Source organism: Podarcis filfolensis (assembly GCF_964270895.1).
Source record: "Podarcis filfolensis genome assembly, chromosome: 8".
Lineage (NCBI taxonomy): Eukaryota > Metazoa > Chordata > Lepidosauria > Squamata > Lacertidae > Podarcis > Podarcis filfolensis.
In genome coordinates, this window is record NC_139611.1 from 39,049,942 (window position 1) to 39,076,417 (window position 26,476).

Below are 26,476 nucleotides of genomic sequence, written 5' to 3' on the forward strand. Positions count from 1 at the left end.
GCCAATGGGAGAGTCAGAGGAGAGCGCCGTAAGGACGCGGCGGGGCTCCGGGAAGCGCGGCGAAGTTCGGGGTGGCTTCTGGCGTCCGCCTTCGCGGGTGGAACTGGGGCGATTCTGGAGCGCGAGGAGTAGGGTGGGTGCCGGGTGGGAGAGGTGCGATCGGTGGGATCCGAGGTCTGATTCGGTTTAAAGCCGAATCAGAAGCCGTTGCGCAAAGGCATCCGCGTTCTTAATTTAATTCCATCTGTTTTAAAGATTGGAGCCACCATCTCCGAAAAGGCTACTGTTCTAAAATATTTTCCCGCACTGGCAAATCTCCTATATGAAGCAAATTTTCCTTTTCAGGGTCGTTTGACTTTTTTTAAAAAATGAAATCTCTCCTCATCCGACACCAACGATAACAATGCCTGAGCGCCAGTCTAGGCTCCTTTCTTAAATTTTAAAGGGCGCTTAAGACAGCGCAGGGGATTTGTTCGCTCCCCTGCACCCGATGCGCCAAATCGATTTGCACTGCAAAGGAAAAAGCAAAGTTTTTTTTTTAAAAAAATAGAATTACTTGACACCTCCGTCCTAACCTCATTTAACACCTCGGTCCTAAATACCTGAGATTAAGTTCCAAGGAAAGTGCTTCCCCCGCTCTCTCTTTTTTCTTTTCTTTTTCTTTTTACCACCGAGGGTCTTGCTTCGAATGAAATTGTGTAGATTTCAGTTGAGATTTCTCGCGCGTCGAGAGTGCTTAACGACTTCACAGCTAATGTGCATCAATTTAGATATTCAGTTTCTTTAAAAAGGTGGCTTGAAAGGGATTTTGTTAGACTGCCGACGCCCCCTCCCCGCCGCCCAATTCGACCCTCTAATTATTCCATTAGAGGCAATTAGGCTTGGTTAACTAGGGACGCGAGCCCGCAACCTAGGTGTGATCCCCCCCAATTTCCCGGGTCGGGACGCTCCGCTGTGCAAAGCAATTGCAAACGGGGTGGAGAGGAGAGGAAAACAATTATATTTTATTCCTTCACTTCCAATTCCATTATTATTCTTATTATTATTAAAAATCTGACAGTCAATTTCGATGTTTAAACCATATCCAAACTCCTTTAGGCTTGCTTCCTTCCTCCCCACTCCGGTTTAAATGTGCTTTTTCCACAAAGTTTCAGCTGCGATTTTTAAAATGAATGATATGACTCCGGGGACGGGTGAAGTGCTCACCGGAATGTTTTACGGTGCAATTCCTAGGCGGGTATTTTTTTAATCCCACTACGATGGAGGGGGGCTTTATTCCTAGGTAAGTGTGAGGCTAGAAAGTGAGGCAGAACATTTCCAAACTGATAAAAGACCTGTAAGTGTCGACGGCTCCTTTTGCCGCCCCAAGCTTCTATCTGACTTGATGTGACTGATTTCAATCCATTGATTTTCTGTGCTTCTAAAATAATAATGATGGCAAGCCTCTAGGATCTTGGGAGAAACATTCCAAGGTATTGATAGCTAGTACAGGATCTTTTGCAAACTAGAAAGATCTGAGGCAGAGGAGCATTTTACTGTTAGGAGGCCCATTTGGGAATTTATTTATTTGAAAAGGAGAGAGGCTCAAAATACCGACCATATTAAACAACAAAAAATACAAGAAAAAATATCCCTATCATTTGAAGTATTTCTAGAGATTCTGAATCTGTATTCTTTTTTTAGAGGGAGGGGGATATAAATACTCTCTTTTTTTGGAACACACTGGTCTTGTAGCCAGCTGTTTTGTGAAAGGATGACTTGAGGTGGAGGGAATAGTACCATATATCAGTATTTGTTGTCGTGAGATTTCATGGTCCTGAGATTTCATGGAAGCCCTTCAAATAAGAACACCCAAAACACGCCTGGTAAGAAGAAAAGAAATAAAATTGCTAAGGAAATTTGAAATTAAGACATGATGTTTCAAATATTCTTGAAACGCCCTCTTCCAAATTTTGTTCTGTTTAATCCATCACACTGTTACAATTAAATCCAGTTTCCCAATTTCCCTCGGAATGTAACTGAATATGTGAAAAGCATGTCACGGATTTGACAGGCAATGCAGACAAACTGGATACACAGTAACGGGAAATCTCAACCTTCTTATTTCTGAAAAACAGACGCGCTAGCCAGTATTTTAAAAGAAATCGAAATGAAAAGAGACGGGGAGATTTCCCATCTATTTTTGGAATGCTTGCTCCTGCTTTCCGTTCTTCTACCCTGTTTCTGAAGTTCCAAGACTATTTAACTGAGTTACCAAAGAAAAAAAGAAAAAAGAAAATTATTCATAGATTCCCACAAAAACAAGCAAACAAAAAGAGGGAAAGGGAAATAAATAAATCCCACGCACCTTTAAATAAACTATCCAAACAGTGTTTTGTATCTCAGATTTACTCCTTCGGAAATTAAGATAATCGCCTTATCGTAAAATAGGAGTGATTGGAACGGGAGGGATAAGCTTTACTGCTCCGATGCGTCTTTAAAATCCTCGAAGCAAGCTTCCCAGGTACACAGAACGCTTCTTCGGACTTATCTAATTTAAATAAATTTAAATAAATTCAACGGATGTTGCATGGGTAGAGTGCCATTTACCTTTACATAGATCGCTTCCTTCATTCCCTCTTAAACTTTCCCATTGCTGCAGTCTTCGGGGATATGTTTGTCGGAAAAGACAACAGTTATAACGCCTGTTGCTTTGGAGCATCATCTAAAGGCATTCGCGCCAAGCTCACGAGCTGGAGTTTGCTGCCCTCCATAGTCTAAAAGAGTGAATTGAACGTTGCCCTGGAAAAACCTCCCGCCTGTGGAATGGAGACAGCGACACCTTGTGGGTCAATAACAGCAGCGCACACATTGTAGAACGTATCTGCCTGTACAGTCAAAACAAAACAAAAAATTCCTTCCAGTAGCACCTTAAAGACCAACTAAGCATGCACACGAAAGCTCATACCAAGAACTAACTTAGTTAGTCTTTAAGGTGCTACTGGAAGGAAAAAAAATTTTTTGTTTTGACTATGGCAGACCAACACGGCTACCTATCTGTAACTGCCTGTACAGTAACACCCATTGGACGGTATAGGACTTACTCATAAGAACCAACTCCTATGGGCCGAGGTCACTTCGCCCCCTCCCAAAAAAAATTTGAGGGGGCCAGCCCCTCACCCCAATTGATGAGCATTCCCGTTCAAATGGTGTGTGCGCGCCCCCAATATTTTATTCAAGTTAGCACCCCTGGACCTAGTTCTGAGTAAGCATATATATGATTGCGCTATGCATCTTTCCTTTCACCTATCACTCGCTCTCTGTTCCTAGAAAATGTAACTTGAAAAAAGCGACATTGCACATACTTTTGTTAAGAAAGAAAGAAAGAAACCATAGAGAGCAACATCTGAACTTTAAAGGCTGGAAGCGAGCATCATTCATCCTTGACAAATGTATTTCCAAGTAAACGTGCGTGAACGGGATCAAGCTATAAATTCAAAGTAAACAAATAATTACCCTAAAGTACCCAGTTTATTTTTCCCAGTAGTGATGTATGGAAGTGAGAGCTGGACCATAAAGAAGGCTGATCCCCGAAGAATTGATGCTTTTGAATTATGGTGTTGGAGGAGACTCTTGAGAGTCCCATGGACTGCAAGAAGATCAAACCTATCCATTCTTAAGGAAATCAGCCCTGAGTGCTCACTGGAAGGACAGATCGTGAAGCTGAGGCTCCAATACTTTGGCCACCTCATGAGAAGAGAAGACTCCCTGGAAAAGACCCTGATGTTGGGAAAGATGGAGGGCACAAGGAGAAGGGGACGACAGAGGACGAGATGGTTGGACAGTGTTCTCGAAGCTACGAACATGAGTTTGACCAGACTGCGGAGGCAGTGGAAGACAGGAGTGCCTGGCGTGCTCTGGTCCATGGGGTCACGAAGAGTCGGACCCGACAAAACGACTGAACAACAACAACAACAACAACAACAACAACAACAACAACAACCCAGTTTTTTGAAAATTCTATAGGGGTAACCATAATTAGTCTGTTGGAAAGAACATTAGTGAGTAATAAAGGAAGGGGTTTTTTGCTTTGGCTTCAGGAGCATTGTTTTCACCTCTATGCACTTTTTAATCGACTAAAATCTATTTAACTGCAAATTTCTCATCCTTTATTGACTGCAGTACCTAGATGCCATTGCTGGACCTTTTAAAGTGTCTTTCATTTTCTCCGGGCGGTAGTAAATGAAACATCCAGACTCTGCAGCTTGCAACGCAGCCTTTGCGCTTGCCGAACTGCGCGCAGGTAAGCGTGCAGCGGTCGCCGGAGGAGCTGCGGACTACGGTGCCTTCTTCCTCGCTCAGTCCTGTCCCTTCTGGGCTGCCGTAGTCCGTGTCAGCACGTGGAGCGAACGGCAGCTGGAGGAGGAGCGACAATGTAACTGGCTGGGCTGACTCGGCCAGCTCCGGGGCAGGCATGGAGGTCGCGCAGCAAATGGGCAGCCCCGGTAATGAAGGGGACGCTGGTCTTTACGAAGTGGGGCAAGGACCTTCCTGGCAAAGCGCATGCTTTGCACGCAGAATGCCAATCCTTGGCACCTCCGATGTGCAAAAGGTGGCCGATTTGGGCATCAGCTGCTGAGGCAGCCCCGAAACAGAATCCAAGTCGTGCCGGTTAAGGAGCATTCTGATCCCTTGTTCCTATGTGGCAAGTGGGGTGCATGGGGCAGAACTGGAGCTCTGGTAGTTGGTTCTGCCAGAACCGGCCCACCTATGAGGCCAAGGGAGCATAGCTGTCAACCCCCCCCCCCCTTTTTAAGGGAAATTCCCTTATTCCGAATAGGATTCCTCGCAAGAAAAGGGAAAAGTTGACAGCTATTCAAGGGAGGCAACTGCCTCAGGCGGCAGGATCCACAGGGGTGGCAAATACCAATGTCGATCTTTCTCTCCCCCCTGCCCCCCATTCTTGATAATAGCTCTTCACTCACTCCTTCTTCCCTGGCGGGGGTGGGGGGCGGGCACCAGTTTGCCGTCCGCCTTGGGTGCCAAAATGTCTTGGGCCAGTCCTGAGTTCTACTATGAAGGGAGGTGAGCCAGGAAACTAGGCCCTGAGGTTCAGGGATGCATTCAGTCCCTCCACCTCAATATCTGGCTGTCCAACATGCTGCCTTATTCTGTAAACACCTGGCTCACTAGCCAACTAGCTCCCGCTTTGTTTGCCTCCTACTTGGGAAACTAAGCCAGGAAGAAGGCTTGCTCTTACCTCTGCTCTAGGTGCAGGTGGTCTACTCGTGCTAAACTGGGGGTTGGGGCACTTGTGTGCCTTTTCAATCACAAATAAATCAACCACAGAGGTGCTGAGGGAAGGGAGGAAGCTGGGTGCAGGTTTCTGTGCAATCTGCATAGGAACACATCAAACTGCCTTATACCGGATCAGACCATTGGTCTGTCTAGCTCTGTACTGTCTACACTGACTGGCAGCAGCTCTCCAGGGAACATTCCCAACCCTACCTGGGGCCTTCTGCATGCAAAGCAGATGCTCTTCCCACTGAGCCCATTCCCCACCATCTAGACTGATATAGATTCTGAAGGGGCCTTGGAAACTGTTAAAAAAAAAAGAATACTTCTAATTTATTAAATATATAAAGAATAAATAAATACTTGATTAAGGCTGCAATCCAAACCCCACTTTCTCGGAACTGAGCCCCAGGGAATTCAAGAGGACTTGCTTCTAAGTAGAAATGGTTGTTCTTGCACTATAAGGTATACCTAGAGTAAAGGTAAAGGGACCCCTGACCATTAGGTCCAGTTATGACTGACTCTGGGGTTGCAGCGCTTATCTCGCTTTATTGGCTGAGGGAGCTGGCTTACAGCTTCCGGGTCATGTGGCCAGCATGACTAAGCCGCTTCTGGCGAACCAGAGCAGTGCACGGAAACGCCGTTTACCTTCCCACCGGAGCGGTACCTATTTATCTACTTGCACTTTGACGTGCTTTCGAACTGCAAGGTTAGCAGGAGCAGGGACCGAGCAATGGGAGCTCACCCTGTTGCGGGGATTCGAACTGCCCACCTTCTGATCGGCAACTCCTAGGCTCTGTGGTTTAACCCACAGCGCCACCCGTGTCCCTCATACCTAGACCTGTTGAAATCAGTGGACTTCTCAAGGGTCTGCTCTGAATATGTCTAGCATTGGATTTTGTCCAGGCTTATGTGGAAAATGCCAGTGTGAATCCATCCTGACTCTTACGTTCTCTTCTTTATTGCAAGGAGTTTCCAAGTGGGACATCCGCCATAAAATTTGGGACTACATGGAAGCAAATAACTTGGCTGATTTCCCAAGACCTGTCCATCACCGGATTCCCAATTTCAAGGTATGATAGCATGGCCTCCAGGTGAAAATTAAAACACACAACATCTATTGGAACACATTCCTGCTTATTCCTACAGAGGAAGGCTGTCAATGGTTGGGACAGGTTTTGACGAAATACTGACAGTGAGTTTATTGAGTAAGAAGGCATCCGGTATCACCTGCAAATTTCATTTGGCTTCTGCATGCGGCCCTTGAGGCCTTTTGGGGTGGCCCTTTGCAACATTTGATGCCCCTCCCACAGCTCTTGTGATGCCTTCCCAAAGCCAGGTAAGTGAGGCAGTAGGCTTTGGGAGGCCTGAGGGCTCTGACAGGGTCCTAGAGTCCTCCCTCCTGCTTCCCAAAGCCTATTTAGTGCTTTTTCCAGCTTTGGGAAGAAGGTGGAAAGTCTCCAGGACCCTGCCAGACCCATGCATCTCCTTCCCAAAGCCTAGACCAGGGGTCAGCAACCTTTTTCAGCCGTTGGCTGGTCCACCGTCCCTCAGACCTTGTGGTCGGCCAGACTAAATTTGGGAAAAAAGTATGAACAAATTCCTATGCCCCACAAATAACCCAGAGATGCATTTTAAATAAAAGCACACATTCTACTCATGTAAAAACACCAGGCAGGCCCCACAAATAACCGAGAGATGCATTTTAAATAAAAGGACACATTCCACTCATGTAAAAACAAGCTGATTCGCAGACTGTCTGCGGACCAGATTTAGAAGGCGATTGGGCCGCATCCGGCTCCCGGACCTTAGGTTGCCTACCCCTGGCCTAGAGGCTTTCTTATTCAGCTTTGGGAAGGCAGTGTGAGGATTGTGGGGTCATCAAATTTTGGCCTTGCTCCCCCCACCCTACTGTGTGACAAGGCAGTGTGCAGCCCGCGGGTTCTGTGTCAAAGTAATCTCGCGGTCCACTTGGGATGAGAAGTTGGACCGCCCTGTTCTAAGGGCTATAGCTCAGTGATCAGAACATCTACTTTCCATGCAGGAAGTCTCAGGTTCAGTCCCCAGCATGCAGGGCTGAAACCCTGGAGAGCCACTGTAGACCAGTCTTTTTCAACCTTGAGTCCACAGGTGTTGCACTACAACTCCCATCATCCCTGACCACTGGTCCAGCTAGCTAGGGAAGATGGGAGTTGTAGTCCGACAACATCTGGGGACCCAAGGTTGCGAAAGGCTGCTGTCGACAATACGGATCTAGATCGACTGACTTGGTAGAAAGCAGCTTCTCATGATCCTAAGGGCTAAGCCTCTTCCACATGTCGTTTCTTACGAGAGATATCTTACCAAAACAGGATGCACCACGTGCTTCCGCAAGGCTTCCTGATTTGCAGGAGTTCCAAAGTGCCAGGACTGTTAAAGTCAACCCTGATGCCCCCCAGAAGAATGCCCGCTTTTTAGCTCTGGAAGTGAGTATGCTGCTTTCCCCACTTTCTCCCTGGCGCAGGGATCTTTCAAGATGAGCAGCTCCGTCCAAGCATGGGATGTCTTTGATAAAGCCAGGGAGGTCAAGGTGGATCCTGACAAACCCCTGGAGGGAATCCGGCTGGCTGCGCTGCAGGTAACCAGACCTTCGCTCTGAGGGGCAATTTCGTAGGCTTATTTTTGTGTGAACACCCTCCTGTCTCCTCTTCTCCCAGGCCAGGAAAGCTCTCTTGGTGCCAACCCCACGCCTGCGGACGGGGCTGTTCAACAGGATCATCCCTCCCCCTGGAGCAACCAAAGAGATGCTAAGAAAATGTGCCACCTCTCAAGTAAGAAAGGCAGGGAGGAGGAAGCAAGAACAGGGTTTCTTTGGTTAATTGATTTCTACTGTGCTTCAAAAAGACTGATGAGCATCAGTGGGACTAGCTTAAAGGCGGTTGAAAAGTGATTAAGTTTGCTAGATGTTTCTATTTCCTCGCTTTCTTGATTTTTTTGTATTGGTATGTCCAGACTGCAAAGCATTTCTACCATTCCAGGCCAAATCAACAGCATCCCTTATAAGGAATGGCTTGTTGCTGGCTTGTAGGTCGTAAAGTGGGGTTTTGGCGCCCTCCAGCGTTGGTATGCCAAAAGCACGCAGGTGTTATGGGATATATTTTCCAGAGGAGTGCCTGTGTTAATCTGTTGCAGAAAAACAAACAAACACAGGATCTTGTTGCAATGCCTTTTAAAGAGCCACAGATTTATCCCATGGCATAAGCTTTCGTGGGCTAAAATCCACTTTGTTAGGTGGATGAAGTGTGTTTAACCACACGGGACTAGGACCTGGGAGACCAGGATTCAGTTCCCCAACCGGCCATGAAGCTCACTGGGTGGCCTTGAGGCAGTCACTGTCTCTCAGCCTTAGCTACCTCACAGGGTTGTTGTGAGGATAAGATAGGGAGGGACAGAACCACGTACACCACCTTGTGCTCCTTGGAGTAAAAGGTGGGATATAAATATAGTCAAAATATTATTAATAACTAAAGTGTTACTTAGTTAAAGGTAAAGGGACCCCTGACCATTAGGTCCAGTTGTGACGACTCTGGGGTTGCGGTGCTCATCTCGCTTTATTGGCTGAGGGAGCCAGTGTACAGCTTCCGGGTCATGTGGCCAGCATGACTAAGCTGCTTCTGGTGAACCAGAGCAGCACACGGAAACGCTGTTTACCTTCCCGCCGGAGCAGTACCTATTTATCTACTTGCACTTTGATGGGTTCTCGAACTGCTAGGTTGGCAGGAGCAGGGACCGAGCAACAGGTCACCCCGTCATGGGGATTCGAACCACCGACCTTCTGATCTGCAAGTCCTAGGCTCTGTGCTTTAACCCACAGCGCCACCCGCATTACTTAGTAAGTAGTTAGTTAATAGATTCACATACGTGTACATATATACATGCATATATTGCTGTATATTCATATAGGCAGTGCTGTCAAATGGAATTAAATGTAAAAAATGCAGTCTCTGATTATGGTCACATTCACACTATACATTTTAACAGTCTTGGAGAATCCTGGGAACTGTAGCTTGTTGAGGGTGTGGGAACTATAGCTCTGTGAGGTCACCACTCTGTGAGGCCAGCACAAACGATAGTTCCCAAGGTTCCCCGTGTCTGTTAAAATGGCAGGATAGTGCTTTAAACATACAATGCAGATGTGAACAATTCCACTTTAAGTTTAAATGTAAGCAAGATGACCCCCCACCGTGGCAGAAACTGATAGTAACACAACTCCAGTGGAACAGGAATCCATGATCGCAATGGCAGTTGCAGGTGACAGAACTGAACTGCCTGATTAAGTTGTCCTTTGGCAGCCTTGTGCTGGAGACCTCCTTTGAAGCTCCTTTGTTCGAGAATGAGCACGTTCAGGTCAGCGGCAGAACAGAAAACCTGGCATTTCTGAAATTGGGTTTAGGATGGGATTTCCTCCAAGCTGACGTTCCCAATTGCTTGAGAATCCCAGAAGAACAACTTGGCTGGCTTCCAAGAAGAGAGCAGGACCGGCTGTGCTGGATAGAGGAGGCTTCTGTTCTCTCTCAATAGACTGTTGTTTGGTGGTTGGGGGGGGGAGGTTTGCAAGGGGGAGGGAGAAGGGAGCAATTCAGGCTGACGGTGAGCAACCACTCTTCTCTTCCTCCTCTCTTTCTTTTCTTTTTCAGGGTGTTCGGGATTACAGCGTACCTGTCGGACTAGACGCAAAGGTCCATGTGGACCTGGTTGTGGTAGGATCTGTGGCTGTTTCTGAGAAAGGTACTTGGCAGAAAACCATGTGGCTGGGAACTTCAGCCAGAGGGAAGCTGCTGAAACAAATTCCAGATAGCTAAGCCCGGGCAGATTATCTAAATGGAATAGAACCTCCATGTTTAGTGGCAGTATATGCTCCACTGAGTATCAGTTGGTGGGTGGGAAGATAGTGAGGGAGGGCTGTTGTCTTCCTGCCCTGCTTATGAGCTTCCTGGAAGTGTCCAGTTGGGAAGATGGACAAGGTGGACCACACCACTGATATGATCCAGCAAGGCTCTTCTTATGTTCATATTAGTCATTATACTTGAGATCAGAGCCCCATATACCAAGGCAGTATACCCCCAAGTTGGATAGCAACATAGGAAGCAGCTTCATATCAAGACAGGCCGTTGGTCCATCTAACTCATAGAATCATAGAATCATAGAGTTGGAAGAGACCACAAGGGCCATCGAGTCCAACCCCCTGCCAAGCAGGAAACACCATCAGAGCACTCCTGACATATGGTTGTCAAGCCTCTGCTTAAAGACCTCCAAAGAAGGAGACTCCACCACACTCCTTGGCAGCAAATTCCACTGTCGAACAGCTCTTACTGTCAGGAAGTTCTTCCTAATGTTTAGGTGGAATCTTCTTTCTTGTAGTTTGGAACCATTGCTCCGTGTCCGCTTCTCTGGAGCAGCAGAAAACAACCTTTCTCCCTCCTCTATGTGACATCCTTTTATATATTTGAACATGGCTATCATATCACCCCTTAACCTCCTCTTCTCCAGGCTAAACATGCCCAGCTCCCTTAGCCGTTCCTCATAAGGCATCGTTTCCAGGCCTTTGACCATTTTGGTTGCCCTCCTCTGGACACGTTCCAGTTTGTCAGTGTCCTTCTTGAACTGTGGTGCCCAGAACTGGACACAGTACTCCAGGTGAGGTCTGACCAGAGCAGAATACAGTGGCACTATTACTTCCCTTGATCTAGATGCTATACTCCTATTGATGCAGCCCAGAATTGCATTGGCTTTTTTAGCTGCCGCGTCGCACTGTTGGCTCATGTCAAGTTTGTGGTCAACCAAGACTCCTAGATCCTTTTCACATGTACTGCTCTCAAGCCAGGTGTCACCCATCTTGTATTTGTGCCTCTCATTTTTTTTGCCCAAGTGCAATACTTTACATTTCTCCCTGTTAAAATTCATCTTGTTTGTTTTGGCCCAGTTCTCTAATCTGTCAAGGTCATTTTGAAGTGTGATCCTGTCCTCTGGGGTGTTAGCCACCCCTCCCAGTTTGGTGTCATCTGCAAATTTGATCAGGATGCCCTTGAGTCCATCATCCAAGTCGTTGATAAAGATGTTGAATAAGACCGGGCCCAAGACAGAACCCTGTGGCACCTCACTAGCCACTCTTCTCCAGGATGAAGAGGAACCATTGATGAGCACCCTTTGGGTTCGGTCAGTCAGCCAGTTACAAATCCACTGAGTGGTAGCATAGTCAAGACCACATTTTACCAGCTTCTTTACAAGAATATCATGGGGCACCTTGTCAAATGCCTTGCTGAAATCAAGGTAGGCTACATCCACTGCGTTCCCTTCATCTACCAGGCTTGTAATTCTGTCAAAAAACGAGATCAGGTTAGTCTGACATGACTTATTTTTCAGAAATCCATGCTGACTATTGGTGATCACAGCATTCCTTTCTAGGTGCTCACAGACTGTTTGCTTAATGATCTGCTCCAGAATCTTCCCTGGTATTGATGTCAGACTGACTGGGCGGTAATTATTTGGGTCCTCTCTTTTCCCCTTTTTGAAAATAGGGACAACATTTGCCCTCCTCCAGTCTGCCGGGACTTCACCTGTTCTCCAGGAATTCTCAAAGATGACTGCCAGTGGTTCTGAGATCACATCTGCCAGTTCTTTTAATACTCTTGGATGCAGTTCATCTGGCCCTGGAGACTTGAATACATCTAGACTAGCCAAGTATTCTTGTACTATCTCCTTAGTTATTCTGGGCTGTGTTTCCTCTGCTGAATCATTTGCTCCAAATTCTTCAGGTCGGGCATTGTTTTCTTTATCGGAGAAGACTGAGGCAAAGAAGGCATTGAGGAGTTCAGCCCTTTCTGTGTCCCCTGTTTGCATTTCACCATCTTCTCCTCTGAGTGACCCCACTGTTTCTTTGTTCTTCCTTTTGCTACGAACATACCCATAAAAGCCTTTTTTGTTGCTTTTAACCTCTCTAGCAAGCCTGAGTTCATTCTGTGCTTTAGCTTTTCTGACTTTGTGTCTACACGTGCTGGCTATTTGTTTGAATTCCTCTTTGGTGGTTTCCCCCCTTTTCCATTTTTTGTACACATCCTTTTTTAATCTTAACTCAGTTAAAAGTTCTTTAGATAGCCACCCTGGCTTCTTTAGGCACCTTCCATGTTTCCGTCTCATTGGTATTGCCTGAAGTTGTGCTTTTACTATCTCCCTCTTAACAAACTCCCAGCCATCATGAACTCCTTTTCCTTTTAGTATTAATGTCCATGGGATCTCACCCAGCACTTCCCTAAGTTTTATGAAGTCGGCTTTCTTAAAGTCAAGAAATTGAGTCCTAGTATGCTTGGCTGCTCCTTTCCGCTGTATAGTAAACTTCAGAAGAGCATGATCACTCGCGCCTAATGATCCTTCCACTTCTACCCTACTAACCAGGTCAACCCCACTAACTCAGTCTTGTCTACACGGACTGGCAGCAGCTCTGCAGGGTTACAGACCAAGGAGATTCCCAGACCTTCCTGGTGATGCCAGGGATTGAACATGTGGGGTCTTTTGCATGCAAAGGTGGGTCACGGGTCTGCAAAGACCACAGTGTAAGATCATGGTCTTGGAGCAGTTGTGACTGGTGCCCATTGGGAGCTGTAGAGCTGAAGGCAGGGAGGTTGACAGTAGGTGGTGCCAGAGCCAATAGCAGGAAGAGCCCACTAATTCTAGTTTTGTCCCATCCTCCTCCTGCCTGCTGGGTTCTACAAGGGCAATATTGAGACTTAACAAATGGGGAAGCTGATAGGCTGCAGCACTTCCAGAAAGGGTGTGAGAAGGCAGGCAGGTAGGGACTGGCTGAGGGCAGGCCAAGGTTGTTAGAACAGTGTCCCATTCACCCTAACAAGACCAGCCTGCATGGTCTTTGAGTCATGGTTTGCAACAAGGAATGACTACCAGCCACAAAAGGAGGAGTAAGATATGAGATGGTCATATTTGGGGGCCAGTGGAGCATCAGTATCTTGGCTAGATGCAAGGCTACTTTTGTAACGTCAAAGTTTTAATTCTGAATGAAAGTCAGCAGCTGAATTTTTACTATAATGTAAGGACACTAGAAGAGCTACCTGGATCAGGTCAGTGGCCCATCTAATCCATCTTCCTGGTTCTCACAATGGCCAGTCAGGTGCCTCAGTTGGAAAGCCTGCAAGCAGGACCCAAGCAAGCATTGCTGCCTCTCGCTACGGAGGGCAGAGCATAACCATCATGGCTAGCAGCCATTGATCACGTATCCTGCATGAATTTGTTCAGTCCTCTTTTATAGCCATCCTAGCTGGCTCCTGTGAGAGTTTGTTGAACTATACAGACCTCATTATAAATAAAAAAGGCAATTAGTTTTCCAGGTTGGGCCCACATTGTGCAGTGGTTCTGTTCAGGCTATTCAATTCCAATTCCCTCACCCTTCCTCCCAATTTTCCATTCCCCTTCAATAGTCCATGCCCACTGAATATGCTTGGTTCTCATTGGGCTCCAATGGTGAAATTTTGCCCTCTCAGGGTCTCCCCCAACACACACTAGCTGTTTTCTTGCACTTTTCCAAACCTAGTTATCTCCAGCTTGCTGAGACTTTCCTCCTGAGGGTTAGTCATGCTGTTTTGGTTAGGTAAGCTGCAGTGGAGGCTTGTCAATAAGAGCAAATGGGATACTGCCCAACCAACCTCAGTCTCCCCTCAGTCAGCCCCCAGTCCAGGGGGTGGCTTCCTCCTCCTCAGTCTCAGTGTTGCCCTTGTAGAACTCAGAAGGGAGGAGGATGGGGACAAAACTGGAATTAGTTGAGTCCAGCTCTCATTGGCTCTAGGCCTGCCTATCATTGGTTCTGGCTCCACCTACTATTGCTCTGCCCTACCAATCCAGGTGGCATCAGTCACCACATTTGTACAGCTAAGTTTATGACTAGAGGAGAGAGTGTGTAATGATTTTCCAGGACTATAGGTGGCAGACTTCCTCTTAGAAAAGGTACTTCTCTCTCTGACTCTAGCAAAGATAAATCCTGCAGAGGTGGTTTTAGAGGCGGCCACACTGGGTTTTGTGCTGCAGGGGGTGCCATAACAATGCTGTAGAACGGTGCAGGAGAGTCGGGTAGTGCTAAATTTTAGCATCGCATGGGACACCGCTGAAATTTGAGAGCCCAAGTTCTGCCACGGAATCCCTCTTCTAACACTGGCTGCATCATCTAGAAACAAAGCAAGTGTGTTGGCTTTTCCTCAGAAGAATCCTTGTAGATTTAGCTGAAGGGTGAATGAAATAATAAACAAAAGCTCCTATGATGAGCCAACCTAACAGATTTAGTTAGTCCGGTAACTATGGAACTCGCTGCCACAGGAGACAGTGATGGCCACCAACTTGGACAGATTTAAAAGAGGATTGAATAAATTCAGAGGAGAAGGCTACCAATAGCTACTAGCCAAAATGGCTATGTTCTGCCTCCTTGGGCATAGGCTTCTGAACACCAGTTGCTGGAAACCACAGGATGGGAGAGTTCTCAGGTCCTTCTTGTAGGCTTCCCAATAGAGGCATCTGGTAAGTCTCTATTGGCCTAATCCAGCAGGCAATTCCTGCTTATATACAGGTATATAAACAATGCATCCGTGTGGTTGTTCCTTCTTGTGGTCTCTCACTTTCTCACTACAGGCTTCCGAATTGGGAAAGGGGAAGGCTTTGCAGACCTGGAGTATGCAATGATGGTCTCCATGGGAGCTGTAAGAGAGGATACAGTAGTTGTCACAGCCGTTCATGACTGCCAGGTAACAACAGCTGCATGGAACTGGGGTGACTCGCTACCTGGCAGGGTGAGGCTTCCTGGGCACTGGGCAAGATCTGAGCTAGGAAACAAATTTGGCGATTTCTGTGTGATATGCAAAGTAAGCACTTTGCAGAATTAAACTCTGCCCCTTGAGATCATGGTCAGGGGCAACGAGACAAGTGAAGCACCAAATATTGCCCTCCCCAGAAGCCTGCTGATTTCCCAAATTCAATAATCTCTTTGTAAAGGAGAAATATTTGGACGCAAGATCAACTATGGAAGCAAAAACTAGAGGAGATCATGAGCCTCTTTGATGAGGCAGGCAATGGATTTAAATTTCAGATGAGCTATTTGCTCTGACTGCAGTATTTCTTCTATTCTCTGGATGGAACTCACTTCTGCAGGAGGCAATGATGATCACCAACTAGAAGGGCTTTGAAAGAGGATTAGACAAATTCATGGTAGATAAGCGATTAATGGCTGCTAGAGCTGTGATGAATATGCTTTGCCTCCACAGTCAGAGGCTTCTGAATTCCAGTTGCTGGAAAATGGCAGGAGGGGAAAGCGCTCTTGTGCTAGTCCTGTTTGAGAGTTTCCTGTAGGCATCTGTTTGGCCACTGTGAGAACAAGATGCTGAACTAGATGGGCCATTGGCCTGATCCAGCAGACTCTCCTTGCCTTCTTTATGGTGCTAAAGGGCTCTGCATTTGAAAGCCACCTATGGACTGATGATATTTTTCCTCCTCCTTAATATAGGTGGTTGACATACCAGAAGATCTGCTGGGCGACCATGACCTAACTGTGGATTACATCCTTACCCCAACGAGAATAATCAAGACAGGGTGCAACCACCCCAAGCCACAAGGGATCCTCTGGCACAAGGCAGGTGGCCTGTTCTGCAATCAGCAGTTCGCTGGGGTGGTAGAGAGGCATTTCAAGTGTCTTGCAGAATTTGCATTAGATGTGCTATAAATGAATAGGTTGTTGGTGACAACAACTAACTATCAGCATCACAGTCTGAGGCGTAGGGCTAGTGGGTTAGATGCAATGGTCATCCTATGCAGATTAGACCCATTCAAATGAATGGGCCTAAATTGGTCACATCTTCTGATTTCAGTGGTTCTGCTCTGAAAAGGAAAAACACTGGGTACGGTCTATTATTTGATTCAATTTGGTAGCAGAAGGCTGGACTAGAGGAAGCAAAGATAGCCCTATGTGTGGGGGTGGGCAGGGGGAAGTGTGACTTTCCATATTTAAGGGGGGCTGTTATTTTTACCACCCACCGAGAATAAAGCTAGTATGCGGACAGACGTATGGGTCTGTTGTTGTTTTATAAAGTATATCAATGTGTGGTTTTTAAAAATTGATTTGATGTTTGCATTCATACAAAATTTGAGACGAAAAATAAATAGGAGGAAGAAGCACGATATTAGAAGACCAATAACAGAACGACAAATAATTCAACCAGAGACAGTGAACGGTTTATCGATTCATACAATCATACGAATATACAAAAAATTGCATCAGAATAATAATTATTATCCTGATATAAATATAATACTTATAAATACATTAATGTAGGTGGGGAAGTTGCCTGAGTAATTCTGTTAAAATTTTAAGTTATTGCTATTTATTTATACTAGTTGTTTATAATTTGAAGTTTGGGAAGAATCATTATCATACCATCTCATAACCGAAAAAGCGTTGCAGCTAATCCTCCATCCCACCCCCACCCTGTTTGCCATTCCAGAGTTTTTTAAACATTGTACATTCTTGTCTGAATCTGTTTGTTTTCATTGTTAAATACTGCCAGGATGTCTAGGAATAGAGAGCAGCTCAGGAATATTGGAGGCAGAGTGGGGTGGGGACAAGAAACATCTCAATTTGAATCTTCAGGCTGATTGGCTCAGGTGTGTTGCTGTGGTGCCCATTGGCTCTGGTGGGGTGGAAGGCAGGGAAACCAACAGTAGGTGGAACCAATGACAGGCACCACTGCCCCCTGATTGGTTGTAAGTAAGAAGGCAGGCTTGAAGCTGGTGGGTCAGAGCCCCATTCAGCCTAATGAACCAGCCTCCACTGTTGTGTTCATTGCTTCATAACAAAAGCACCGAGGGATGGGGAGGGGAGCCTGCAGATTTCTTGTTTGTTTAAAAGTATCTCCGCCTGCCTTTACTGCTGCATAGCCCTGCAAGTGGTTTGTTGCAGAACCAAAAATGGTTGCAGCAAAAGTAACACGTCAGAAAGCAATCAGACCAAAGGTCTAGCCCAGCATCCTGTTCTCATGGTAGTCGGACAAATGCCTGCGAGAAACCCACAAGCAGGATTCAAGCACAAGAGCTCTCTCCCCAGTTTTGTACCCCAGGACCTGGTATTCAGCAGTACAAGGCCTCTGACAGTGGACACACAGCATAGCCATTATGACTAGCAGCCATTGATAGCCTTCTGCTGCACAAAGTTGTCCAATCCTCTTTGAAAGTCATCCAGATTGGTGGCCATCGCTGCTTCCTGTGGGAGTGAGTTCCATAGTTTAACTATGCACTACGTGAAGAAGTATTTAAATTTATTTCCCTTGAATCTTCCAACATTCGCCCGAATCTTTCAATCCAAATGCAAGAGCAGCCTCCCCTCCTGAGGTTTCCATCAACTGCACCCAGAAGCTTTCTTGAGAGAGCGATGAAAACTTCTCTCTTAGCCCCATTCTCCACAAAATGTAAAATTTATTTCTCTTTTTGTTTGCGGTGGGGATTTTTGTGGGGTGGGTGGGTGGGGAATATCTATTCATTCTCCTTATGTCTTTGCTCTCCTATGGCGGCTGTTGTGGTGGACTCCCCCCCCCCCAACAACTCCAAATTTAGTTGGCCAGAAATGCAGCAGTTGCTGAGCTAAAGAGGAAGATTACAACCCAAATCTGCCTTTGCGAACAGATGGCAGGACGAAAGGAAGCACAACCTTTGTCCCAAGGTAGATCACAGGCTTTAATCTCTCTCTCTCCCCCCTAGATAACAGAGTTTTTGATATACAGTCTTCCCTGCAGACCAATCCTGTCTGCAGGAGTGTGAAAAGCAACACAAGAGATGAAAGAGTTCCTGGGTGGTGGGAGGGAGGGCGGCCTTTGCCAGAGCTAGGCAGATCTTGCTTGCGATTAGAAGTGGGGGAGCCAGAGATGGCTGAGGAAGTTATTTATGGAGGTTGCATCCTGACACTAGATATGGCAGCCATCAAAGCAACAGGGAGAACTCCTAACATTAGAAGTCGTGGACATCAAATGAAGCTGGTCGCTGGAAGATTCAGGACAGATAAAAGGACTTCTTATTTTTAATCTTTGTTGGAAGCTGCCCAGAGTGGCTGGGGAAACCCAGCCAGATGGGCGGGGTACAAATAAATTATTATTGTTGTTGTTGTTGTTGTTGTTGTTGTTGTTGTTGTTGTTGTTGTTATTGCAGCGCATAGATGAACTTTGGAACTTGTTCCCACAGGAAGCAGTGGTGGCCACCAACCTGGCTGGCTTTAAAAGAGGACTGGACAAATTCATGGAGGATCAGGCTAGTGTTGGCTACTAGCCCTGACGTCAATACTCTGCTTCCACAGTCAGAGGCAGCAGTGCCTCCGAATTCCAGATGCTGGAAACCACAGGAGGGGAGAGTGCTCTTGTGCTCGGGTCCTGCTTGTCAGTTTCCCACAGGCATCTGGTTGGCCACTGTGAGAACAGGATGCTGTACGAGATGGGCCATTGACCTGATCCAACAGACTCTTCTTATGAAAATTAGACTTATTCTGCTCTCTTTGTATATATTTTGCTTGGTTTCTCATCATTGCTTCTGCTAACCCTGGGAATGGTTGAAGGTATGGCTGCTTGGACCGAACATAGTGGCAGGCAGAGGACACCCCCCCCACCCCTGCCTGAAGTTAGGAGTTGTCTTCAAGAGAGAGCAGGGAGGCAAATGATTCCCATGTCTTGAACAAGGATCCCACCCTCCTCTTTTGCTGTTATGACTTAGCTAAATAAAGACTCCAAATACATAGAGAGAGGAGTTGGATTTGACTCAAGAGGCATTTATTTGCATTGGGTCCAGGAGTGATCAGTGATGTGAAAGTGGGTCTGGAGGGAGAACAACTCTCTTTGGACCATTTAGCAGAGTGTTTGTGCATTCCGCAAGGAAATTTGACGAAAACCAACAGGAGGTTCTAAATCGGGGCTCCAGGAGAAACAGAGCAAATAAAAAGCACTGTTCCAAGCCAGTTTGGTGTGCTTTGCATATGACATCACCAAATACTCTCCAAAGGGCAGTTTGCACAGCTGAAAATGCTTTCCCTGGAATCGGCAGAGATGCTATTCAAGCACTGACATTGTCCAGCAATTGGCTGGAAGCTCCTTTTTTTTTCATGCCACTAATAATTTGCCTGGGAGCGCTGCTTTTATTAGTCAAAAGCCAGAGTTGTATAGTGGTTAGAGCAGGGGAAGCCAACATGGTACTCCCCGAAAGTTGCTGGACTCAAATCACCCATCAGCTCCCAGGCAGCAAATCCAACAGTGAGGGGATGATGGGAGCTGTAGTTCAACAACGGCTGGAGGGCCACAGGTTTGGGAAGGTGGCGTGTTGGGCTAGAAGTGAAATGCCCTGGGTTCAAGTTCCCACTCAGCCATGAAATTCACTGGGCGACCTTGGGTGCTTCTCAAGCTAACCCTACCTCATAGGGTTGTTGTGAGGGGGTTTTTAAGGGTGTTGTGTATCTACCACCTTGAGTTTCTTTGGAGAAAAGGCCAGGTATAATTAAATGAATGGTGTTTTTGTACTGTTTACGTTTTAAACTGCACATTTATCTCTTGCTATTTTAATCAGAGTTTCTCAAGCAAAAGGGGGGGGAGATGGGTTCTTCTCTCTGAAAGAGCTTACAATCTAATTCATAACTAAGGTGAAGGGTGAAGAGAAACTGTATAATTTTTTTTCAGGTAATGGAGTTGTAAGTGCTATTGTCCAGATTAGATCAGAGCCAGAATGAAAGGTCTCTGAGCGTACCAAAGGAAAAACAGGGTATAAGTGTTATTAACGTGAACAGTGCTCTCCTCCTGCCCCCCATCACAGCTCTAGCCACCTAGAATGGGGGAGCCAATGGGGAAAGTTGTGGAGGAAGGATCCAGCACAGCACTGGATCATGCCTGGCAAGTCTGTCAGGACAATGTGCTGTAATATAAATAGCCAACATTGGTGAAATGGGTAGTATTTCTCAGCAGCAGCTTAGTCTTCACAGATGCTAGGTGTGCTTTGTGTATCTCTTACGTCATCCGATGCTACTGGCAGAACTGTGTGATTGCCTGGTCTTGCGTTTTGAAGTTTGGGTTCAATTTAAGGAGCAGGGGAACTAACTCTTCTCCATGCTTTAGATCAGTCACGAAATGCTGGGGAAGATCCCGGTCCTCAAGAACCTTCGCCACAGAGAGAAACAAGAAGGCAAGGATGTTGCCCTCAAGGACGAACAGCGAGATGTTCCAGCTGCTGACAAGCCAGTGAGAGTTGCCAAGAAGAGCAGACCTGAAAGAAGCAGTTTCCAGGATCAGGCCAGCCTGTCCCAAGCAAGTCCAGAAGGTGGGGCGTCACCAGACAGCTCTCCCCTCCCTGATGCACCTGTCGCTGTGTATGTGGGCAGCATTCCTCAAGGGACCAGAGTGGGAGAGTTAAAGGATGCCCTGAGACAGTGCCACGCAACCCCTGCAAGACTGACATGGCAAGGAGCACAACACCGGGCGTTTCTCAGTTACGGTGATAAAGCCACAGCTGATGCTGCTGTTGTGGCTCTACAGGGCTTAAGCCTCCATGGTAGTCCACTGAGAGTAGAACTTGCCAGGAGCCAGCTGAGCAAAACAGGAAGCAGGCCCAGGTGAAGCTGAATGGACAAGCAGGTGCAGATCTGGGTACAACAATGGAGTACAGCGTGCTTGAAGGGTTTTCAGAATTGGGTGATCTTATCGATCCTGGAGGCCACTTCTTTGGACAGGGACCCTGAGTCTTCACAAAAATAACTGGTATTTTAATGAATGCTGAGGCTTTAGAACAGATTTTTTTAGCTACTCCAGATGTTGGACTCCAACTCTCATCAGTCCCAGTTAGCATAGCCAGCACTCAAGGATGATAGGAGCTGTAGTCTAGCAAATCTGGAGGGCCATGGATTCCCCACAAGCTACTCAAAGCTACATTACCCAGAATCCTCAGCAGGGGGCAATGTCAGGGCTTGGTCTACATGGCAGAACCAATGAGTCTGCCGTCTCTACATGTTCCCTTAAGTAGAGAGCTAGCATGTCAAGAATAGTTCTAACCCAGTCCATTCCCTGTTTGCTAGCTTTATGCTGACAGGGAGGTGTTTTCTCTCAGTTTTTAAAGATGGTGGAGCATGCAAAGATGTGATACACCCATCACCACAGTCGGAGATGGAAAAGTCCCTTCTAGCATATCACTTCTCTTGACACCTTGTACTTCTGCTGGTATAAATCAGTTTAAACCACTTTGAATTAACCATGTAAACATACATTCTATGGAGAAACCATTTAAACCACTTTGTGCAAATCCTATTTGGCCATGGTATTGCTTGATGAATCAAAATTATGCACACCTGCCCAGCTCTCTGCTGTTGCTCCCTTTATATCCATTTACTATTTCGCTGCATTCAGATATGAATTATAATACTTGATATTTGAGTACAACTAGGGGTGGCTTGCTACTGCATTAGAGCTCCCATCATCCCTGACTATTAGGCCATGCTGGCTGGGGCTGATGGAAGTGAGAGTCCCACAATATTTGGAGGGCCGCAGGTTCCCCATTCCCTTATGAAAGAGGGGAATGCCTCTTGTGAATAGAGTCATTCTTCCGTCTCTTCCAGGCAGCAGAGAATGCTGCTTTCGAAATGAGGGCTAGGGGACCTTGTGTTGCTGGACTACAAGTCCCACCATCCCTGACCATTAGCCATGCTAGCTGGGGCTGATGGGGAACGTGGTCAGACAACCTCTGGAGAGCACCAGGTTCAGAAAGGATCCTCTGTGGGGAAGAGTTGATGTGAAGAGTACATTTAGAATGCATGTGCACAAATGCCTTTTACAGAATAAAACTAATCTCTTGGATTTCCCCTCCCTCTCTAATTGTATGTTTCTTTGTTTCCTGAAAAACTGGTGGGATTGTGGCTGAACTTTTTTTTCTAAACAGAAGTTCTTTTGCAGCCAATCTCAGGCAAAAAGTCAAAATAAGCATTGCAATGTTCTCTTTCTTTGAAAAAGAAAATACAAGAGTTGGAAATATTTTTCATAGCTCCAGGATGTACTCTTAAGTATATTTTAAGCTCATTATGATGCCCCAAGAGAGGCAGACCTTTCAGAAAGCATTAAAGAAAACCTTTTCAAGGTTGTAGAGTTGCTTTCTGGGCAAAATCCCACAACCTGTTCTGCCTTCTCTTTTTTGCAACCCCCCCCCCCCTTTTTTGCCTTAGGAAAACAAAAGCTAAAAGCAATTATATTGATGCCCTGCAACAGTTTGAAAGAAACCAACACAATGGGAAAATGCCTCTTCCCTTCCCTTCTTTTTTTCCCAAGAGCTTGAGCACTAGGAATGTAGGAAGCTGCCTTATACAGACTCAGACCATTGGTCCAGCTACCTCAATGTTATCAACACTGACTGGCAGCAACTCTCTGGGATTTCAGGAAGTTCCTTTTCCAGTCCCGCTTAGAGGTGCCTAGACTCAAACCTGGGTCCTTCTGAGTGTAAAGCAGTTGCTGTGTCTCTGAGCCACTGCTGCTCGCCATATTATAATACTGGAGCTTATGGCTTGCATCCGGGGTTCTCGTCCTATACAGAGGAGACCCATTCAAAATAACGAGTGTAGCTAACTCTTAAGTTGTAATTAAACTAAGTTGTATTCAGAGTTAGCCACCTACTCCTAGTACAGGGAACATGTGACCCTCCAGATGTTGTTGGGTCTCCAATTCCCATCAGCCCCAACCTGTATAGCTAATGGGCAGGGATGGTGGGAATTGTAATTGAACAATCTCTGAAGAGCCACCCCTCCCTGGAATGATCCTGTGTGAGCTCGATGCATCGAAAGGGGCTTCTAACCTGCTCTTCTTAAATAGTAACACCATCTTTCCATGCCACCCTGCAGATATCACATTGCAAGCTCCTTTGGAAATTCTGCAAAATTTCAAATGCAATTTCTAATGCAGTGGGAGATGCTCAGAAGATGGAAACCAACATTTTTCTTTAGTGTGGTAAACACATACCACCTCCACCCACTTTAAGTAATTCTTTGGGTTGGGGACCATGGTTTCCAAAAAGCATGGTGCTTTTCAAGTCAGATGATCCAAAGGATGGTCCCTTTCCTGTTCTGTGCACTGGGTTTTTAATCTATGGAAAGCTCTGCAGGGAATAAAAATATAGCTAATCAGCCAGAAAAATAGAAAATTAAATTGCAACATTGTTTAAGCAAATGATTAGACCAATTAATAGCCTGTGGGTTGAGTAAAATCGGAGCCCATGGTGGAGAGCTGGCGTGTGTTTTTGCTTTCTTTTTAATTTTATTTCCCTATAAATAGAATAAACAAAATGGTGAAATAACTTGCATACAGTGGTACCTCTGGTTACGAACTTAATTCGTTGCGGATGTCCGTTCTGAACCTGAAACCGTTCTTAACCTGAGGTACTACTTTAGCTAATGGGGCCTCCCGCTGCCGCTGTGCCGCCGCCACACAGTTTCTGTTCTCATCCTGAGGTAAAGTTCTTTTTTTTAATATAATTTTTATTAACAGGCCAATCAAATCACATTAATTCCAAATCACATTAGTTCCAAATTATACAGCCAAATTTTTTAAAATTTTTGTTGGGGGTACCCATACTTCGGGACGCAGGTGGCGTTGTGGGTAAAACCTCAGCGCCTAGGACTTGCCGATTGCACGGTCGGCGATTTGAATCCCCGCGGCGGGGTGCGCTCCCGTCGTTCGGTCCCAGCGCCTGCCAATCTAGCAGTTCGAAAGCACCCCTGGGTGCAAGTAGATAAATAGGGACCGCTTACCAGCGGGAAGGTAAACGGCGTTCCGTGTGCTGCTCTGGTGCCAGTTCGCCGGAGCAGCTTCGTCACGCTGGCCATGTGACCCGGAAGTGTCTGCGGACAGCGCTGGCTCCCGGCCTATAGAGTGAGATGAGCGCACAACCCTAGAGTCTGTCAAGACTGGCCCGTACGGGCAGGGGTACCTTTACCTTTTTACCCATACTTCAAGCTCCGAAAGGGATCCAAACTTCGCTCTTGCTGCTGCTGCTGTAATTAAACAGTTCTATCCAGTTCTGTCCAGATAGTCTCTTTGTTTTTTTCTTCATCTTCTTGTTGTTATCATATATTCCTTTCTTTGTGATCTCTGATAATCTTCACAAGCGGGTTACAAACAAACATATTCTGTGTGGGTTTTACACTCCCCAATAGTCATATCACATAAAGGACAGACGCCATTTCCACATCTCCGTAAAAAACATTCCACAGCCTGTCCGTTGATTTCTACAGGCTTGCCAATCTATGCCTCAGAGGGACCTGCCAGGTCAAGATCACATTCCGATAACCATACATTCACATTCCGATGACCCTGGTCCTCCTCCCCCTCATCCTCCGGCAAGCCTGTCTTAACGGAGGTCCATTTTTAACTGCGTCATAGAACTTTCTTTCCATTCCCCGTTGTTTCCACCAGACCTCTCTTTGATCAGTAATTCATTTCAACACACTTCTTAGCTCCTGCTTGTGATTAGTAATTAGCAACGATTCTTCTCTCTGGAGGGGAGGATTATTGGTACTCACGTAAGACAAAATAAGAAAAGTTTTTTCCTCCCCCCCTTTCCGTTTCACTCCAACATACCAGTCTTTTAATGATGATTCTTCACTTGATTTATTTGTCCAACCTGTCACTCCACACGCAGAGATCCCATTAATCTGCAGTCTTTAGTCCCGATCTTCACTTGATGTATGTGCATTAGCTTCTTTCCAATTATATGTTTCCAATTATATGTTTCGTGCTAATGCGAACCAGTGCGCGATTAGAGACAGCATCAGGGAGAGCCGACGTCACCCGAGGGCTTTGTGCCAAGTGTCCTCACCCCCTTCTTTCGAATCCGGAGGTGAATTATGGACACAGCTGACATGGCAGTCCCCCTCTCCATTCCCTTGGGGTGGCAGGGAGGCTGCATACTCCCATCACAGCCTCTTAATTACCTCGTGTGGGTCGGAGAGATGTTATTGTCGGCCATCTTCCCATGCGCCCTCTGGTGGCCCCCCTGAGGTAAAGTTCTTAACCTGAGGTACTACTTCCGGGTTAGCGGAGTCTGTAACCCAAAGTGTTTGTAACCCGAGGGGTTTGTAACCTGAGGTACCACTGTATACGAGAGCACGTGGATAATGCATTATCCAAAATATTGACTTAGGCCATTGAGATACAAAGTTTTGGTAGAATACAAAACATAAAATAAAAACATCCATGTAGTTATGATATAGTAGCCTTTCCAGTATCTGAGTTTCTCCAGAAAGGTGTGGTAGTGGTTTTTCCCTATTGTGAAATGGTATCAGCGTTGACAACTGTGTTTCTTACTGCCTAGCAGGTAAGAAGGCTATAATATGTGAGAGGAGTGGAGATATTGTTAAAAAGAGATTGTAGCTAAGTTAACAAGATGGCAGGAGGAGGGAGGTTGTTCATTTTCTGGGACACTGGCATAGCATACATTATGAAATCAAACCAGACAGAAGTAAAATTGTATTTCTTATTCTCCCCCCAGCACATCCTTAATCTGTTTGTCAGTCTTTCTAAGAGAGCTGTTTCCCACACCTATTTGTACCAATTAATTATCATGTGGTGCTTAAAGCTTGCCACTGTCCCTGCCTTTTAACAGCATGTAGAAAGGTATTCCAGAGGGTGGGTGCAGTTTTGACCATTGCCCATGTTGACTGGGGCAGATGAGAGCTCACCAATAACTGGAGTGCCACAGTCTTGCAAAAGAGAAAAGAAAAATACCTTCCTCTTGTTTTGGTAAGAATTTTAACAGTTGCTATATTAAGAGCTGGTTGCCTTCGTAGATGATTTCTATGACTTTGGACTGTTTCATTTACAGAAAGCAAAGTTTTCATCTCCGAAAGGAAACAATCACTCAAGTTGTTGATATATGGGAGTCATTCTTTGCTGCTGCGTGTAAACAGGCACAGCAATTCCTATTGTACATAAACTCCTGGTTCCTTGCAAATCCCCGGGGAAGCATTATTATATCCTGCTTCTTCCAGGTGTGGCTTTGCTTGCTGACCATTAGATTTGGAGAGCTTTTCACAGAAAGGAGTATATACCAATACCTTGGGGCTATTTTTGGCATTTCAGGATTAATTTCCATTCCAAACAGCAAGGGGACTCAAAATATGAAGTAC

The 26,476-nt window shown here is 46.1% G+C and overlaps 2 protein-coding genes across 7 annotated transcripts in view; one reads left to right on the forward strand and one right to left on the reverse strand.

Annotated features, from left to right (window-relative positions):
• FOXL1 (forkhead box L1) overlaps nt 1-2,671 on the reverse strand; it is a 30,365-nt gene extending 27,694 nt beyond the window's left edge. The window contains exon 1 of the mRNA XM_083629801.1: nt 2,590-2,671. The gene's annotated coding sequence lies outside the window, so the exon portion shown is untranslated. The remainder of the gene's footprint in view (nt 1-2,589) is intronic.
• Nucleotides 2,672-4,380: 1,709 nt separating this feature from the next.
• MTHFSD (methenyltetrahydrofolate synthetase domain containing) lies at nt 4,381-22,168 on the forward strand. 6 transcript variants are annotated; one of them, XM_083626351.1, is made up of 8 exons: nt 4,381-4,484; nt 6,244-6,347; nt 7,778-7,891; nt 7,971-8,084; nt 9,951-10,041; nt 14,941-15,053; nt 15,809-15,934; nt 20,436-22,168. In XM_083626351.1, exons 1-8 carry the CDS (start codon nt 4,454-4,456, stop codon nt 20,931-20,933), a joined length of 1,191 nt encoding a protein of 396 aa, XP_083482477.1. In that variant the 5' UTR covers nt 4,381-4,453; the 3' UTR covers nt 20,934-22,168. The 6 variants fall into 6 exon arrangements, with proteins under 6 accessions (XP_083482477.1, XP_083482478.1, XP_083482480.1 ...); XM_083626352.1 differs by lacking the exon at nt 7,778-7,891 and adding an exon at nt 7,626-7,739 and having other exon boundaries at nt 4,386-4,484; XM_083626350.1 differs by lacking the exon at nt 7,778-7,891 and adding an exon at nt 7,626-7,739 and having other exon boundaries at nt 4,417-4,591.
• Nucleotides 22,169-26,476: the final 4,308 nt, after the last annotated feature.

Coding starts and splice junctions, on each gene's coding strand:
- MTHFSD (XM_083626350.1), top strand. CDS start 4,543: ATGCTTTGCACGCAGAATGCCAATCCTTGGCACCTCCGATGTGCAAAA. Junction 6,348..7,625: donor ACCGGATTCCCAATTTCAAG/GTATGATAGCAT, acceptor TTACCAAAACAG/GATGCACCACGTGCTTCCGC. Junction 15,935..20,435: donor AAGGGATCCTCTGGCACAAG/GCAGGTGGCCTG, acceptor TCCATGCTTTAG/ATCAGTCACGAAATGCTGGG.